General features: G+C 35.4%; 1 protein-coding gene across 1 annotated transcript in view; it reads left to right on the forward strand.

Annotated features, from left to right (window-relative positions):
- Nucleotides 1-12,061, forward strand: part of LOC116812106 (zinc finger protein 117-like) — a 35,636-nt gene extending 23,575 nt beyond the window's left edge. The window contains exons 2-6 of the mRNA XM_058444504.1: nucleotides 6,386-6,518; nucleotides 7,020-7,115; nucleotides 9,278-10,207; nucleotides 10,288-10,410; nucleotides 10,745-12,061. Coding sequence (XP_058300487.1) covers nucleotides 6,386-6,518; nucleotides 7,020-7,115; nucleotides 9,278-10,207; nucleotides 10,288-10,410; nucleotides 10,745-12,042 — 2,580 coding nt within the window. The 3' untranslated portion in view covers nucleotides 12,043-12,061. The remainder of the gene's footprint in view (nucleotides 1-6,385; nucleotides 6,519-7,019; nucleotides 7,116-9,277; nucleotides 10,208-10,287; nucleotides 10,411-10,744) is intronic.
- Nucleotides 12,062-20,096: the final 8,035 nt, after the last annotated feature.

Below are 20,096 nucleotides of genomic sequence, written 5' to 3' on the forward strand. Positions count from 1 at the left end.
TACCACACATGACATAAACATATAAGGTGCCAATCAAGCTTTAATCTAGATGGGACTTTCTGTCTCAGGCTTCCAGTCAACTCAATGATTGTGCTGCAAAATGCATGCTGTCCCCTGAATATGCAGGCTGAATCGTGCCTCTGCCTATTTGGTATCTAGTCCTGTATAATCACATCTAGAGAGGCTAGACCCGATTTCTAAATACTTCATAGAATAGCAATCAACCATTTTACCTCTTTCAGTGACTCTTGTATCTTTAGACCTTGAGCTGATTCACAGACTACCGGGCCCAGAAACCCAATTAGATTAACGTGCATGCATTGAATAGACATGTAGGCATGAGAATCTCACTTTCCCCTTTCTCCTCTTTTTAAAATGCCCACAAATGTGCAGATGACACCTGCTGCTACTCCACCCATCCAGGACCTAAGTTTGCAGCTCCAAATTCTGAATCTAGGTCTTGAGATTTGGGGGGAAAAAAGCCTTTATTTGAGAAATGCAAATTCTTTTAGTTATAAGGCTCAGAGACATTAAAATTAGACCACAGTTTTGTCTGTCTCCCTTCTTGGAACTGTGTATTTACTTGTTAAAACTGCTTGCTATTGCCACAAGTAGGTATAAATTAAACTAATAATGACATGCTGGACACCATAACCCACACCCTATAGCTTAACAATGTATATCCAATTAGTAATCAATGTTATTTTTTGTGAATAAAAAGAATTTCTGACAAACCAATATGTATCAGCCCACTCTCTGTCCTCTCATTTTGCCTTCACTGATGCAGTTGTAACTGCTGCTAATCCAAGTGTAGATTCCAGGCATCTTGAATTTTTGCTCCCTGGTTACAATCCTCAAGGTTGGCTCAAATGAACTGTCTACTTATATTCATGTTGCCTCAGTGATTTCCTTTTAGAGAATGTGCTAGAGCAAGGTCAGGAGATCGAGACCACGGTGAAACCCCGTCTCTACTAAAAATACAAAAAATTAGCCGGGCGTGGTGGCGGGCGCCTGTAGTCCCAGCTACTCGGAGAGGCTGAGGCAGGAGAATGGCGTGAACCCGGGAGGCAGAGCTTGCAGTGAGCCAAGATCGCGCCACTGCACTCCAGCCTGGGTGACAGAGCGAGACTCCATCTCAAAAAAAAAAAGAATGTGCTAGAGCAACCTCTATGAGGCAATCTCTTTTTTGTTGTACTCTGCTTGCTGTAACACTCAAGAAAGAATACAGAGCCAGGTTGATTCGACCTAGCATCTGCATAAAAGAGCTGGCTTCTGCCTGATATTTATAAAGCAGGGTCAGATCGAGAATGTACAGGAAACCAGCAAGAGGCAGGAAACCAGCAGGAGACATTTTCTGCATTGTGAGATGTCAACATAGACATCTTAAAGCGCCCCTTTAAGAGCGTGGCTCTTTGAACTTTTCAGATCTTGTTCAGTGACCTGCTACAGTAATGTAAGAGGCTCCAGATGTAAATAGAATCTGATGGTAGAACTGTAAGTGTAAACAGGCATCTTAGGAGTGAGTGATCAAGGTCACAAAGTATCCAGAGCCATGATCACAACTATACCTACCTGTAAAATATGATACTGGAGTATTCTTGTCCTTCCTACCCAAGAGCTAGCCAATCAAGACAGGTGATCCAGGTTCTGGAGGTCCACCAGGGCATTTCCATTTTCTATTTAGAATCAGCCTGAGTCTGCCCTGCTTGGCTTATCCTTAAGCAATCCGCCCAGGTCACTGGGAATCTTCTCACAATCACCTAGGCATCTCTCAGACATTTGAGGATGTCCATGGCAGAACTGTGTCAGGCTGACAAGAGCGGTTAATTCTGCTTCTGTCTCAGTGTAAGAGAAATAAGTCATCCTCTGTCTGTCCCTCCCCTAATATAAGAGATGTCTTTGCTTGGTACCCAGATGAGAGTTTCTCCAGTTTCCTGGTACTTCAGTGAAAAACAAGGAGGAGGTCTGGAGACTCAAACAGATAAACCAATTGCTACCATTTCATATGGCCAATAGAAAAATAGATGAAGCACCATTGTCCCTACCATCCAGGAACTGTTAGTCTAGACAAGCAACTGAATTCAACATGGTTGAATTAAGCATCATGTGGTTAGCACAATGAATAGATGTGTGAAAAAAAAAAGTGGGCTTTATTTGGGCAACTTTCTTTATATTTTTGTAACTTCTGATGTCATCATTTGAGTGGATGTTTACGGACACAAGCGTTGTTATTATCCTTCTTATTTCTTATACCTTGCTAAGAATACATATTTATCTTCTAATAAAATTACCCTACAAAACCCTAAGAGATTTGTTTAAATTGCTTATTAGCATATGTTATAAAATTGACAGGGCAGTGGCTAAAAAAGATTAAAATTTCACAACTGTGTGATTTAGTTTTCTTTTAGGTAAACTTAGGAAAAACAGAACTGGAAATACCCCAGTGGCATAGAGAGCAGAATTCTACATAGGGTCCACTCTCTGCCCCAGCCCTGTTCAAATTCACCCTTTTTGGAGGCCTTATTTAGGTCTGGCCCCACCCTGGAGCCTTGTCTCACAGAACTGATTAGAAGAGATCAGAGTATTGGATAGTGAATCCTGCAGCCTTTCTAGAGCCAGTGCGCACAATTTTCTGAAACCCAAAAGCAGATAAATGGAAAAAATGTGTGAGTCTTAATTTTTAAATTTTTACTAAAACTGGTGCTTGCAGAGAGATATTCCATTTAGCAACCTGTTTTCTATTCCTGCAGGTGCAATAGTTGCTCCACAAGTCACAAAAAATTAAAATAAACACAATCAAAATTTCTTTAAGCTACATTAAACTTTTCCTTTCTGTATCCCTCTCCTCTGTCTATATTTAGCTTTTTATTCTGTACATATTTAAATAAAATCAGTGACAGAGAAACAGAACCAATAAAAATGCTGCACTTTTAATCTAAATCCTGAGAATTATTAAACACTTAGTACCAGCTCCCAAGGTGTTATTAGGATTAAATCACATAATGTGTAATTCCCAGTAAAGTGCTCTGTAATATCCTCTTCAGCACATAGTACCTGCTTTATAAACATTGCATTCGTACATGTGAAAATGTTTTTCAAATGCAGATTTATTCAGATATGGCTGCCTTCTGTTTGTTCTGTAAACTTTAAAGAGCCAGCAAAGAATATGAAAATTGATTGTCTTCATTTGAACTAGAAGTATTTGTGTCATGACGAGAATGCTGAGTGTAAGGGACTCTGCTGTGCCTGCTTTCTCTAACTAATGCTAATAACGAGCCCAGGAGGAGCATTCACAGGGGACTTGTTTGAAACACTCATTCATGGACCCTTTCCAAACCTGCAGAATCTCATTACATAGAGTGGGGCCAAAATCACCAAGTGATTTATAAGCTCATTAATGCTTGGAAGGCAGTGCTTACCTAAGTGGTTATTCGCCCAGGCTTCTAATTAGGATTACATGACCAATTTGCAGAAATCTCTTTACTCGTGCCCTTTCCACATGTTTATTACTCTGGGTGGAAGCATCCATGTTGTTTTAGTTAAGTTTCTCATGTGACTCTAAGGTGAGGAGAGAATCAAGTATGAGTTGTTCAAGATAGATTCATGTGAATTGAGTTGTGTTTTGTTTTGTTTTTTGAGACCCACTCTTGCTCTGTCACCCAGGCTGGAGTGCAGTGGCATGATCTTTGGTCACTGCAACCTTCACCTCCCAGATGCAAGTGATTCTCCTGCCTCAGCCTTTCGAGTACCTGGGACTACAGGCATTTACCACCATACCGGCTAATTTTTTTGTTTTTTTGTTAGAGATAGGGTTTCACCATGTTGAGCAGGCTGGTCTTGAACTCCTGGCCTCAAGTGATCCACTCGCCTCTCCCTCCCAAATGCTGGAATTAGAGGTGTCAGCCACCATGCCCAGCCTGACAGTTAAGTTTTCTTTTTCAATAAAGGGTGTTCACAGGGCTGGACCTATTTGGATTTGGTAAGGAGAGGGCAGTGTGGCCCATATTTCCATTACTGTAGCAGAAATTACTGGTGTCTGTGGCAGTGGAGGGCACATTAGGACAGCAACGGGGAAACTTACTTTTCTTTTTTTTCTTTTTTTTGACACGGAGTCTCATTTTGTTGCCCAGGTTGGAGTGCAGTGGCGCAATCTCCACTCACTGCAAGCCCCGCCTCCCGGGTTCACGCCATTCTTCTGCCGCAGCCTCCAGAGTAGCTGGGACTACAGGACCCCGCCACCACGCCTGGCTAATTTTTTGTATTTTTAGTAGAGACGGGGTTTCGCCATGTTAGCCAGGATGGTCTCGATCTCCTGACCTCGCGATCCGCCCGCCTCGGCCTCCCAAAGTACTGGGATTACAGGCGTGAGCAACCACGCCCGGCCGGAAACTTTTTTGGGGGTTGGGGGAATGTAGTCTTGCTCTGTCACCCAGGCTGCAGTGCAGTGGTGCAATCTCAGCTCACTGCAACATCTGCCTCCCGGGTTCAAGTGATTCTTCTGCCTCAGCCTCCCGAGTACCTGGGATCACAGGCACGCACCACCATGCCCAGCTAATTTTTGTATTTTTAGTAGAGAGGGGGTTTCACCATGTTAGCCAGAATGGTCTCTATCTCCTGATCTCGTAATCCGCCCGCCTCGGCCTCCCAAAGTGCTGGGATTATAGGCGTGAGCCACCACACCCAGTTGGAAACTTACATTTTTATCTCCATGGAGCAGCTTATTTTTCCTGAATCTCCTCTTTACAAAGGACAAAAATGGGCGGACTTTTTCTGCAAGTCTTTGACCTTCTGCCTGTGGGTGTGGTGGTAGCAGGTAAACAAGTGGTGCTGACACCTTTAAAAGCATATTGTCAACATGCAGGTGTAACTTGTCCATAGAATCTCATCTTAAAAGGAATCCCAGAGAAAGAGGAGAAAGAGGAAGACATGGCCTCTTTTTTAGCTTAATATGTCTCAGATAGAGAGCTGTGTCCACTCTGCCTCCTGGAATGCCATGCGTTTAGTTCTTGCAAACCTTTACTTCTCTAATAAGTTTGTTTTAACTACTTTTTAAAATTCTTATGATAGTCAAGGGTCTCTGAAGAATATTTTTTCCTACATACCAGAGGCTTCTCTACATCTCTACATCATGGCTCTTTATATGCCATGTAGAAATCTCATTATGAATTTATAATCTGCAACATGAAAAATGTTCCCTCTGTGGCTGTTGAACATGGGAAGGTGTGACTACTCAAGATTCCTATTGGGGAAAAGCTGGGGTCTTTAGTAAAGAAGGAGAACATGTAATGTTGAGGTTCCATCTCTGTTCTCCATTAGCTCTATGCAGAACACGATTAATAAAATGCTTTTTCGAACAGAATGGTATTTATTACCCAGAAAGTTCTGAAACAAATTATTAGGAGATAGATACCTGCTCTTTAGGGTGCTAAAGAAAGACTACTTAAAATCACTATTAAAAATTACAGAACATACAAATTATCTGTATCTTGAAGTTTCCATAAAACTCATGTTTTTTTATGGTTAAATTCAAACTCTAATTTACTTTTGAGATTGATATCACAGCAGTGATGCTGCATTTTTCTGTGTGCATCAGCACATTACAAAAATTTGTCCTAGTGCGGTTGATGTTAATGATTCAATTGGTTAAAGAGCTCTTGGACAGATTTCTTTACTATAATTATTTTTCTCTTCATTATTAAGTATCTTTTTGCTGCTGATGTGCATGTAAACCATCACATTTAATCTGGCAGCTGCCTTTCTTTCTTAGGTTTTCTGTGCATATATCTGCCTTAGGAAAATGAAAGCTGTCATCCCTTTTTACAGGCCAGAAAAACTGGGAAAAACACAGGCTCATCCACTTACTGGATGTTTGACAAAATACTCTTCTTGAGCCAAAAACATTGACATTATTGGCCACCTTGTTAGAAATTTAGAACATCAGACTGTTCGAGATCTTCTGAAAAAATAATCTGCATTAACAAGATCTGAAGTTTATTGTACACATTAAAACTTGCGAGGTACCTTTTAACTCAACATGTCTTTTTCATCTCAAAAATATACACAGCTCATTCTGTATGATGCAGATATAGCATTTAAAAATAGACATGTTTGAGTTTATGCCCTAATTTATACTTTATTATCCAGAAAAGTACCATATATACACAGATGTTGTGGCTCTTATGCCACTTTCTTTTCTCAGGGTTAGATAATACATTAGAAAATATTTCTGTGTTAAAAATTATTTTATGGATAATTTCATTCACTCCTATAAGTCAGAACCAGTTTTCTTTACTGTTTTATTTTACCTTGAAATTTAAAATTACGCCCATGACCACTTGGTAAATGTATGTGATTTTGTATATGTGTGTGTGTTTGTGTTTTTCAGGGACCATTGATATTTATGGATGTGGCCATAGAATTCTCTTTGGAGGAGTGGCAATGCCTGGACACTGCACAGCAGAATTTATATAGGCATGTGATATTAGAGAACTACAGAAACCTGGTTTTCTTGGGTGAGGGTAACTTCAATACACATTTTCTAATATACCCTAAAGGTTTTATTTCTCTTTTTTGTAGAATGTTTTTGGTGATTTATGCTTTGCATAAATTGAGTTTCAGATCCTTGTTTTCAAAAAAATCTTTTAGATTTGTCATTGTAGAAAATAGTTTATTCAAGACGTTTCATCTTTACCATAACTTTCCACATTCCTGAGCTGATCTTTATCATTCAGTCTTGATTAGTGGTAATTTTAGAAATTTATTGGCATAAAATATTGTTGCACACACCTTAAAATCTAACTCCCAACAACAATTGTTTTGATTCAGTAGTACCAGGTAGTGAAATTAAGAAACTACGAATTTAAAATATTTTCTAAATCTTTAGTAATTTTTGTTATAAATTAGCATTTGGGGATTAATTTACTAGAATATTCTATTACATTATCTTTACTGAGCACGTTACTAGGTTGGTAATTGGAGAATATGTGCAAGATTTATGTTATTTATTTTCAATAAAACAGATATTGCTGTCTCTAAGCCAGACCTGATTACCTGTCTGGAGCAAGGAAAAGAGCCCTGGAATATGAAGAGACATGAGATGGTAGCTAAACATTTAGGTAAGTGAGAGTGAATACACAGATGGCACAGAGAAGAGGTCAAAGGCCAAGGAGAAGACCACAGCTTAAAATGTGATTTGGTAAGCTGTGTTCTAAAGGAAATAGTTTCTGGAAAGCCTGAGTTTTTTTTTATTTTTCTCTCACATAGGACATATTTTGTATTGTTTTTCAATTCTCTAAAGATTCCTCTTTCCCTTTAGTGATCTGCCTTCAATTTCACAGTGAAAGCCAACGTCCTCTTCATGGGATATAAAAGACTGCACAATCTGACTGGTTTTTTGTTGTTGTTGTTTTGGGGGACACACAAATATGCATAATTTTGAGAAACTCTATGTTAAACAGTTTTTTAAATTCTGTTTTTGCATCAAGTCTGAAATGTGTGAGTAGTGGTTTCTGTCCCATTGGTTTTTTTGTTGTTGTTTATTTTTCTCCATATTCCATTCTGTTTTTACTACTATAATTTTGAAATATAGTTGCATATGTAAGGCATATGCAGTGCCAATATACCTTTTCAGGATTTGGCTATTTTGGATTGGCTTTTTCTTTTTATTTGGCAGGACAGATTTGCTGCTGGTATTGTTCTCACTTGACAGCTATTTTCTTCAGGACTTTGACAATGTCACACAGTTCCCTTCTGACCTGCAACATTTTCTTGAGAAATTCACTCATTACCTCATAAGACTATGCTTATAAATAACATACCACTTTTATCTTGCAACTCACAATATTCTCTTGTCTGTGACTTTTAAAATTGTGCTTATATATGTTCTTGTTGTAAATATTTTTGTGTGTATTCCAGTTTCTTTGTTAACCTTTTTCATTTTTACATCAGTTTTTCTTATAATTTTTCAGTTCCTTTTTTATATTTTTTACCTCCACAATTTCTGTTTTTCGATATTTTTAATATTTTTGTTATCCCAATTTTTATGATTTTTAATAGTTGTCTGTGTTTCTATTTCATTCATGGCGTATTATTCAATTTATGTTAACTTTTAAAAATTAATTTATTTTTTTAATGGTTGCTTTCTGAAAATTTTATAGTATTTGATAGAGCTATGTTGCCCTAAAATTTTGTATACATTGTAATCTTTAATTGAAATTTGAACATTAAAAACAAGCTACCTGTCACAGTGTCTATAATGTAGCTTTGTCCTGGCAAAGTCTGAAACCATTTGTCTTAGCTAGAGATCCGTAGAGTCTTTCAAACACGTTCTTAGGATGTGTCTTGTCTGAAATGTTCTAGTTGTTTTTTAGTTAAAAGACTTTATTCATGTTTCTTCTTAATAGTCATCACTTGCTACAACTGTTCCCTCTCTGTAGTACAGTCTCTTTCCTGCTGTAACATTTACTTTTGATCTCAGCAGACTCAAAATGTCACTCCAAAGTATATCACTTAATTTCAGCACTTTATGTCATTGGAGACAGAAACCAGTGTCAGCAAAAGCACCAAATAAAGCCAGAAATAAAGATGTGGGTGTGTTATTTTCCTTGTGTTTTGAAAAAGAAAGCAAAAGTTGGTAATGTACTTCTAAAGACACTATGTTATCCTGAGGAGCAAAAAGAGCTGTGTTGGGTAAATGTAATAAACTTTTCTTTTCCTTCCATGTGGCTTTTGGAATTGTGCTAACCTGGAACACTGCACACACTTAACTCATTTATAAATTTTCTTTTCTTTTCTTTTCTTTTTTTTCTGAGATGGAGTCTTGCTCTGTCACCCAGGCTGGAGTGCAGTGGCGCAATCTCGGCTCACTGCAAGCTCCGCCTCCTGGGTTCATGCCATTCTCCTGGCTCAGCCCCTCCAAGTAGCTGGGACTACAGGTGCCCGCCACCACACCCAGCTAATTTTTTTGTATTTTTAATAGAGACGGGGTTTCACCATGGTCTCGATCTCCTGACCTTGTGATCTGCCCGCCTCAGCCTCCCAAAGTGCTGGGATTACAAGCGTGAGCCACCGCGCATGGCCTCATTTATAAATTTTCTACAAATGCATTTTGGTCAATATGCTTTGGTTACATTTATATGTCTATGAAGGAATTCAAACCTGTGGTATTTTGCTATGTCATCTTGCTTACGTAGTTTGTGTAACTTTATGGGTTAGATTTGTAAAGTATATTCATCTGAGTCAAGCAAGTGAAGTAATTTGTTATTTTTATTTCTTTCAGTTATGTTTTATTATTTTGCCCAACACCTTTGGCCAGAGCAGAACATAAGAGATTCTTTCCAAAAAGTGACCCTAAGAAGATATAGAAAATGTAGATATGAGAATTTACAGTTAAGAAACGGCTGTAAAAGTGTGGTTGAGTGTAAACAGCACAAAGGAGATTATAGTGGACTTAACCAATGTTTGAAAACTACCTTGAGCAAAATATTTCAATGTAATAAATATGTAGAAGTTTTCCATAAAATTTCAAATTCAAATATACAGAAGATGAGACATACTGAAAATAAACATTTTAAATGTAAAGAATGTGGCAAAATATTTTGCATGCTTTCACACCTAATTCAACATAAAAGAATCCATAATAGAGTGAATTTCTACAAATGCGAAGCATGTGGAAGAGCCTTTAACTGGTCCTCAACCCTTAATAAACATAAGAGAATTCATACTGTAGAAAAACCTTACAAATGTAAAGAATGTGGCAAAGCCTTTAACCAGACCTCACACCTTATTAGACATAAGAGAATTCATACTGAAGAGAAACCCTACAGATGTGAAGAATGTGGCAAAGCCTTTAACCAGTCATTGACCCTTACTACACATAATATAATTCATACTGGGGAAATTCCCTACAAGTGTGAGAAATGTGATAGAGCTTTTAACCAAGCCTCAAAGCTTACTGAACATAAGTTAATTCATACTGGAGAGAAACCCTACAAATGTGAAGAATGTGGCAAAGTTTTTAACCAGTTCTCAACCCATACTACGCATAAGATCATTCATACTGGAGAGAAACATTATGAATGTGAAGAATGCGGCAAAGCTTTTAACCGATCTTCAAAACTTACTGAACATAAGTACATTCATACTGGAGAGAAGCCGTACAAATGTGAAGAATGTGGTAAAGCCTTTAACCAGTCCTCAACCCTTACTACACAAAAGAGAATTCATAGTGGAGAGAAGCCCTACAAATGTGAAGAATGTGGCAAAGCTTTTAAACAATCTTCAAATCTTACCATAAAAAAATTCATACCGGAGAGAAACCCTACAAATGTAAGGAATGTGGCAAAGCTTTTAACCAACTCTCAAACCTTACTAGACATAAGCTAATTCATACTGGAGAGAAACCCTACAAATGTAGAGAATGTGGCAAAGTCTTTAACCAGTCCCAGCCCTTAATACACATAAGATAATCCATACTGGAGAGAATCCCTACAAATGTAGAGAATCTGGCAAAGTTTTCCACCTATCCTCAAAACTTAGTACACGTAAGAAAATTCATACCGGAGAGAAATTCTACAAATGTGAAGAATGTGGCAAAGCCTTTAACTGATCTTCAACCCTTATTGGACATAAGAGAATTCACACTGGAGAGAAACCCTACAAATGTGAAGAATGTGGCAAAGTTTTAACCGATCTTCAACACTTACTACACATAAGATAATTCATACTGAAGAGGAACAGTACAAAGGTGATGAATGTGGCAAAGCTTTTACCCAATCCTCAAAACTCATTGAACATAAGAAAATTCATACTGGAGAGAAACCTTACAAGTGTGAAGAATGTGGCAAAACTTCTAACCATTTCTCAACCTTTACTAAATATAAGATGATTTATACTAGAGAGAAGCTACACAAATGTGATGAATGTGACAAAGCATTTAACCGATCTTCAACCCTTACTACACATAAGATAATTCATACTGGAGAGAAACCCTACAAATGTGAAGAATGTGGCAAAGCTTTTAATCGATCGTCAAACCTTACTGAACGTAAGAAAATTTATACTGGAGAAAAATCCTACAAATGTGAAGAATGTGGAAAAGCTTTTAGCCAGTTCTCAACCCTTACTACACATAAAGTAATTCATACTGGAGAGAAACCATATAAATGTGAAGAATGTGGCAAAGCTTTCAACCTATACGTAAACCTTACTACACATAAGAAAATTGATACTGGAGAGAAACCCTACAAGTGTGAAGAATGTGGCAAAGCTTTTAACCAAGTGTCAACTCTTACTATACATAAAAGAATTCATACTGGAGAGAAACCTTACAAATGTGAGGAATGTGGCAAAAGTTTCGATGGATCCTCAAAACTTACTACACATAAGAAAATTCATACAGGAGAGAAACCTTACAAATGTGAAAAATGTGGTAAAGCTTTTAACCAGTCTTCAACCCTTTCTACACATAAGATAATTCACACTGAAGAGAAATGCTACAAATGTGAAGAACGTGGCAAAGTTTTTAACCGATCTTCAAACCTTACAGACCATAAAAAAAATCATACAGGAGAGAAATCCTACAAATGTGAAGAATGTGGCAAGGCCTTTAACTGGTCCTCAACGCTTACTAAACATAAGGTAATTCATACTGGAGAGAAACTATACAAATGTAAAGAATGTGGTAAAGCTTTTAAACAGTTCTCACACATTGCTATACATAAGATAATTCATACTGGAGAGAAACTCTACAAATGTGAAGAATGTGGCAAAGTTTTAACTTATCCTCAAACCTTGCTGCACATAAGAAAAATCATACTGGAGATAAACCCTACAAATGTGAAGAATGTGGCAAAGCTAACCTATCATCAACCCTTACTCCACATAAGACAGTTCATATTTGAGAGAAATCCTGCAAATGTGAAGAATGTGGCAATGCTTTTAACTAAATCTCAAACTTTACTAAACATAAGAAAATTAATACTGGAAACTTACAAACCTGAAAGATGTGACAATGATTTTGACAACACCTTCAAACTTTTCTAAACATAAAGGAAATCATACTGGGGAGAAATCCTAAAAATATGAAGAATGGTACAAAGCCTTTAAATGGTTGTCACGCTTAATTGTAGTTAAGATAATTTATACTGGAGAAAACTCCCAGAAGTGTGAAGAATGTGGCAAAACTTTTAATTAATTTTCACACCTTATAGCACAGGAAAGCACTTCAGAAAAATTATACAAATATAAATGTGGAAAAGCCATTAATATCTGCTTACATCTTACTCAACATTAGAGAGTTAGTGCTTAATAAAAGCATTATAAAAGCAATTAGTGTAAAATCAGAAAATGAAAGTTTTTTTTTTTCTTTAAGATGGAGTCTTGCTCTGTCACCCAGGCTGGAGTGCAGTGGTGTGATCTTGGCTTACTGCAACCTCTGCCTCCCAGGTTCAAGCAATTCTCCTGCCTTAGCCTCCAGAGTAGCTGAGACTACAGGCGCACACCACCATGTTTGGCTAATTTTTTTATTTTTAATAGAGACTGGCTGTCACCATGTTGGCCAGGCTGGTCTTGAACTCCTGATCTCAAATGATCCACCTGCCTCTGCCTCCCAAATTGCTGGGATTATAGGTGTGAGTCACTGTGCCTGACAAATATAAGCCTTTAAAGAGAAGAAGGTTTTCGTTTTGAAGACAAACATTAGGAACATAAAGAGGGTTGTAGTGTCTTTACTTGTATCACAGATTTTATTGTACAAGTTATGCACTAAAGGAAAATCCTGAAGCAGTGCTCAAACTTTGATCAACATCAGGGAGTTTATATTGGAGAAAAACTGCAAATGTAATATATTTGGAAAAACATTTTTCAAAAACTACTGCTTAGAAAACACCAGGGGACTTATACTAAAATATATTTTTGCAGATGCAATAAGTATAAAATAAACTTAATCGAAAATTAAGTGTGTGTAAATATCAGAGAATTCACAGTAGAAATATCTAAGGCACTGACACTTTAGACATTGCACTTAATCAGTGTGCTGAGTACAGAAAATAATCCAAAATTAAAGTTGGTAGATAAATTATTTGTATATAACTTTAAAAGAGGTAGAAATATTTTTAGTTATAATTACATTTAAAGTATACTTTTTTCTTTGAAAAAATTACAAAATTTTTAAAAAGTGAATGATGTAATTCAACTCAAATTACTTCATGCTCTTCATTCCTATTGTGTTCACATGTGAAAGCATGTGATCAATTGTTGCCTCATCAAAGATATGAGACATTGTTTTTTGTTAGGTGGGCAATATTTTTTACCTTTTCTTTTTTTTTTTTTTTTTTTTGAGACGGAGTCTTGCTCTGTCGCCCAGGCTGGAGTGCAGTGACGTGATCTCGGCTCACTGCAACCTCCGCCTCCCGGGTTCACGCCATTCTCCTGCCTCAGCCTCTCCGAGTAGCTGGGACTACAGGCGCCCGCCACCACGCCCGGCTAATTTTTTGTATTTTTGGTAGAGACAGGGTTTCACCGTGGTCTCGATCTCCTGACCTCGTGATCCGCCCGCCTCGGCCTCCCAAAGTGCTGGGATTACAAGCGTGAGCCACCGCACCCGGCTATTTTTTACCTTTTCTATGGAAGAGTAAAGACATTACAATGTGGGATGCATGATAAAAATCTAAGTGGAGAGGCTCTTTGTGTTTAATTTATAATATTGAATGATGTATGAGGGAGGCATTCAGAGGAATATTCTGCATTCTTGTGAAAATATCTTTTATTTTAGTTAAAATTAAATTAAAATTAGTAATATATCCTTTTACTAATTGTACTTTTATGTATTAAAATGCAGCACATTTTAAAAATTTTAGATTATTGTGAACTTAATTTTTTAATTAAATTTTTTTTAACATGTTAAGACCATTGTGCATTCAATGAAGTGTTATTGTGCCACTAACTTTAACCTATCCCACCTTACTCAAGGGTGTTGGTAAAAGATAGTAACAATGTACTATTTAATCACATAGTGGACTAACATCTCTAATAATTTCTCTTGCCAGTGACTTTAAACTAAAGAACTTAAAGAACATTGTTCCCATAGGTTAAATTTTTATTCTTTTTTCTTATTTAAACATATTTTTCTTAACTTTTGTGGGTACATAGTGTGCGTATATATTTATGCTATATATGGCATATTTTGATACAGGCATATGAATATGTATTAATCACATCAGGGCAAATGAAATATCCATCAACTCCAGCGTGTATCATTTGTATTACAAACCAATTCTACACTTTTAGTTACTTTAAAATGTACACGTAAATTGCTATTGACTATAGGGTCATTTTCATGGGTATAATAAAAATTATATACAAGTATAAATAAAATCCTGAGTCTTAAAATTCTGAGTTCTGCTTAAACATTTTAAAAATTTTGTTATGTATTTTTCTTTGAACATGTCTCTCTGCCTGCAAACATAACAGAATTTTAGTATTGGTTTACATAGAGTTAACTATACCCATATATTACTCTAAAAATAAATGTTAGGTGCAAGAAAGTTATGGGCTGTTTTTGTGTGAGTGTGAGTTTTTACCTATTTTCAAAAGAAAAGAGTAATATTGAAACAAAACAAATATTTTAATAAAGTAATGTACTAGACAACTGAAAACTTCAAAAATGCTGAAAGTAAATGTATACTCTGCTTTGTATTGAATTCATTACTGCCAAATCTTCTGACTTATGATTCAGAATCTCTCCATGCAAATTTTGTTTTTACTTGCCTGTTAGTCATGCTAGACCTATAATTTTCTTGTTTCTTACCATTTTTTTCTTTTATATGTTATGAGATATTTATTATGTGAGCTGTTCAGGGATTCTAAGAATGATTTTTATAAAACTTAGTACTGCACACAAGATAAGTTTTAGATGTATTTCCAAAATTGTTTATTAATTGTATTTAGTTAGAACATTCCATTTGTTCTTTTAATTGGAGAATCCTATATAAGCCTATATTTCTTATTCTTTTCTCTTGTTATAATTGACATAAGTAAATTTATTTATTTATTGAGCCAATTTGTTCAGGTAAGAACTAGGAATGCTTCATAAGTCATGAGGATTTTTTTATATATAAATGTGGCAAACAAATATGACAGTGCTTGCTGTGTAACAGATGCTCCATAATAACCTGTAAACATTCCTGCTGGAGTTAGTTTGTAACTTCCAGTCAGAGATGGAAAATACCAATAGTGAAGAAATAACATTGATTCTTCATGTGCAGATAACATTTTTTTCCATGCTGCAAAGCTAAATCTTGCTGAATTTAAAAAGAAATTTGGTTCTTTTATTTCCTAATTACTTTTAGTTTTGTTTGTCTTATTATGTGACTTCTGTGTATTCATTGCAGCCCTTCTCCTTCTTTTTCTATGTGATGGCTACACTTTTCTTAGTGTTGTGTTCATGCCATGTCATTTTATACAGTATTTTATAGATTTTGATGAGAAAGTTGGTATTTTTAATGCACTCAAAAATTGCTTTTTATTGGAGAGTGCTTATCAATATAACTTTCTGATCAGTTAACTAAGATAAAAGGCATACATTGTCCATAGGTGAGAGGATTAAATCAGTTAGCATTTTTTTTTGTTTGTTTGTAAAAGGAAAAACTTATTAAATTTTTAAACAGAGTTATTAAACAGAGTTTCACTCTTATTGCCCAGGCTGGAGTGCAAATATATTGTGGCAAATATAAAATTTGCTAGAAAATACATCTTAGAAATTAAATTATAAGAGAGCAAATGGTAAGTGAAGAATTTTAAATTTAATTTTCTATGATATAGCATAACATACATTTCCATGCAGAATCTTTTATTTTTAAATGTGAATTTAAAGGTTGCAAAATAATAAAATGACTTCCGTTGATGTGATGTTTGGAATAATATTTCTTTTTTACGTTGATATTACAATTCCGAGGAATTTTTCACTCATTATTTTTTTAGTGGGTGAAGGTGAATATACAGTTCTTGCTTTTTGTCACCTAACTATAGTCAGCTTCTTGGTCATTTGCTCTAGAAAACTTTTGAAGATTATGGCAGCTTTTGGATTAAACATTTTCTGTTATTTTTATGCAAATTTTTTATTGTGCTCACAGGGTGGCCAGTCATGAGACCATAAGCAACAGCTGCCCTTTTAGTGTCTTTCATGCCATTACCATTTGTAATAAATAAATGTATACTTTATTCTGCAAAACATGATGTTTGGAAGTATATGTTGTCAAATGCTTAATTCTAGATAATTAAGGCTTTACCTCACATAGTTAACATTTTTGTGGTCAGAGTGTGTGACATTGTCAACGTTTTTCAAAAGCACAACTATATTATTATGATCTGAAGTCACTATACTGTACAAAAAGATCTCTTAAACTTATTCCTCCTATTAAACTATAATTATATATTCTTTGACCAACATCTTTCAAAACCCCCCTTTTTTCTAAATACCTTGGTGTCTGGTGGTCATCACTTTACTCTCTACTTTAATGGGTTTAAGTTTTTTAGAATCCCTGTGTAAGTAAAATCATGAAAAATAATCTTTGTGCTTGGCTCATGTAGACAAATATAATGTCCTCCAGGTTAATTCATGTGATTGAAAATAATAGAAATTTCTTTTTTAAAGATGAAGAGTATTCCATTGTGTATATATACCACGTTGTCTTTCTTTACTCATAAATGTTGAACTGTTGGTTGTACATTTTGGTAATTGTGAAGAGTGGTGCAAAAAACATAGAAGCATAAATGTTTCTTCATTCTGTTTTCACTTGTTTTGGATATATAACAGTAAAATTGCTGTACTGTGGTTTAATTTTAAATTTTTTGACAAATTTTTGTTTTTCATAGTGACTCCTCATTCACATTCAAACCAACAATGTGCAAGCATTCCTTTTCTTCATACTTTGACTAACACTTTCTTTTCTTTTTAATAAGAGTAATTCTAACAGGAGGGAGTTGATAATCTCCTAGTTTTTCTTTTTGCTTTCTTCATTATAGTTGATATTGAGCATTTTTTATATATCTCGACCATTTGTCTTTTCTTGAAAAATGTTTATTTAAGCCTTTTGCTCATTTTTAATAGTTATTTGTCTTTTGTTGTATAGTCATTTAAGTTTTTTATGTGTTTTTGTTATTAACCCCTTGTCCCACGTGTGATTTGCAAATATTTTCTCCCATTTTTTTCAGTTGTCTCATTTTGTTGATTGCATCAGATTCCATGAAGCAGCTTTTTAATTTCAAGTAATGTAACTTATCTATTTTTCTTTTCATTTCCTTGGATTTTGAGGTTAAATAATAAAACTCACAGCCTAGATCAATGTTATGGGCTTTCATTCTATATTTTTATAGTAATTTCTGAGTTTTAAGCCTTACATTTAAGTATCTAATTTTAGTTGATTTTTGTATGTAGTGTGAGAAGAGGGTCTCATTTTATTTCTCTGCATGTGGATATAAAGTTTTCTCAACCTCATTTATTGAAGAGACTGTCCTTTTTTAAAGAAATTATAAAATAAATTAGCTTAAATACGTGGATATATTTCTGATCTCTTTTCTGCTCCATTGGCCTATGTGTCTGCTTTTATTCAAGTACCATACTGTTTTGGTTACTATACTTTGTAGTATATTTCAAAGTCAGGTATAGTGATACCTTCAGCTTATTTTTATTTTTTTTATTTTTTTTCTGCTTGGTTGCTTTAGCTATTCAGGGTCTTTTGTGGTACCATATAAATTTTAGGTTTGTTTGTTTATTTATTTATTTATTTATTTTTTTTTTTTTTGAGACAGTTTCACTCTTGTTGCCCAGGCTGGAGTGCAGTGTCATGATCTCAGCTCACCACAACCTCTGCCTCCCAGGTTCAAGCAGTTCTCCTGCCTCAGCCTCCCTAGTAGCCAGGATTACAGGCATGTGACACCATGCCTGGCTAATTTTGTATTTTTACTAGAGATGGGGTTTCTCCATGTTGTTCAGGCTGGTCTCAAACTCCCGACCTCAGGTTTTCCCCACCTCAGTCTCCCAAAGTGCTGGGATTATAGGCATGAGCCACCATGCCCTACCAAATTTTAGATATTTTTTAAAAATTTCTATTAAGTATGTCATTGGTATTTTGATAGAGTTTGCATTATATCTGTAGATCATTTTGTGTAATAACAATTTTAGCTGTACTGATAAGGCCAATTCGTGAATAAGTACTATTTTTCCATTTGTTTATTATTTAATTTTTACTTTAATGTTCTTTAGATTATAATGTATGGTGTTTTAACATTTTGATTAAATTGATTTCAAAGTACAGTTACTACAGTTATTGTAGATGGGATTGTTTTTTAATTTCATTTTGAGGTAGTTAATTTTTAATGTATAAAGATGATACTATTTAATGTTGATTTTAAATTCTGCAAGTTTAATACATTTGTTTATTAGTTCTAGTGGTTCTTAGTGAAGTGTTAGTCTTTTCTATACTGTAGATTATGTTATGTGCAAAGAGGGATAATTTAACTTTTTGGTTTTTTCAATCTGGATTCCTTTTATTTTATTCTCTAATTTCTCTGTCTTGAATATTTAGTACTACATTCAGTAAGTCTGAAGGAAGTGGGCATCCTTGTCTTGTTCTAGCTCTTAGAGTAAAAGCTTACAACACTTTCCTGTTTAGTATGTTGTTAGCTTTGCATTTTTTTGTTATACATGGCATTTATTGGCTTGAGATGCATTTGTCCTGTACCTATTTTTTTCAGAGATTTATTGTGAGGGAATGTTGAATTTTTTTGAAACTTTTATTCTGTATTTGAATGTTAGATTTGTGAAATCACAACTAATCCCATATAAATACAGAACATCTTCAGATACTACTATAAATATCTCTATGCATGCAAACTAGAAAAAAATTTTTTTTTCTTTTTTTTAGATGGAGTCTTGCTGTGTCGCCCAGGCTGGAGTGCAGTGGCACAATCTCGGCTCACTGCAAGCTCCACCTCCTGGGTTCACGCCATTCTCCTGCCTCAGCCTCTCCGAGTAGCTGGGACTACAGGCGCCGGCCACCACGCCCGGCTAATTTTTTTGTATTTTTAGTAGAGACGGGGTTTCACCGTGGTCTCGATCTCCTGACCTCGTGATCCGCCTGCCTCGGCCTCCCAAAGTGCTGGGATTACAAGCATGAGCCACTGCGCCCGGCCAAAAATTTTAAAAAAATAGTTAAACTGTATACACACAATCTCCCAAGACTGAACCAGGAAGAAAGAGAAGTCTTGAACAGAAGAAAAATTTATAATAAAATTAAATTTGTAATTTAAAAAACCCTACATAGTATAAAAAGCCCTGGATCAGATGAATTCACAGCTAAATTCTACCACGTATACAAAGTTGAGCTTGTACTAATCCTTCCTAAGTTGTTATATTAAGTCAGCATCATCTGGATACCAAAATTTAGTTAAGACAACAAAAAAAAATCTGTAGTTCAATATGCGTGATGAACATTGAAACAAAAATCTTTCATGAAGTACTAGCAAGCTGAGTTCATAAACAAATCAAAAAGTTATTTTGCCACAATCATGTGAGTTTTATTTCGTGAATGCAAGGGTGTTTTATCATATGCAAGTCAATAAGTGTGACTCACCATATAAATATAATTAAAATGATTAAACCATATAATTATTACAATAGATGTGGAAAAATCATGAAAGGAAATTTAATGTTCATTCATAAAAATATTCTCAACATACAAGGCATTGAAAAAACATACCTCACAATAATAAGAGCCATCTATGACAAATCCTCAGGCAACATTATACTGAACAAGAAAAAGCTTGATGTATTCTTATGAATAAAAATAAGAACAATGTCCACTCTAAATATTCCTATTCAACATAGTTCTGGAAGTCCTAGCCAGAGCAATCCAACAAGATAAAGAAAAAAGAAAAAGGGATCCAAATAAGAAAAAAGGAAGTCAAATTATCTTCACTGATGATATAATTCTCTACTTGAAAAACGTTAAAGATTTCTCCCAGACTCCCAAGCCTAAAAAATGATTAAGCAAAGTGTCAGGATACCAAATCAATGTACACAAATGACTGGCATTTCT

This window comes from Hylobates moloch, unplaced genomic scaffold (assembly GCF_009828535.3).
Source record: "Hylobates moloch isolate HMO894 unplaced genomic scaffold, HMol_V3 SCAFFOLD_1, whole genome shotgun sequence".
Lineage (NCBI taxonomy): Eukaryota > Metazoa > Chordata > Mammalia > Primates > Hylobatidae > Hylobates > Hylobates moloch.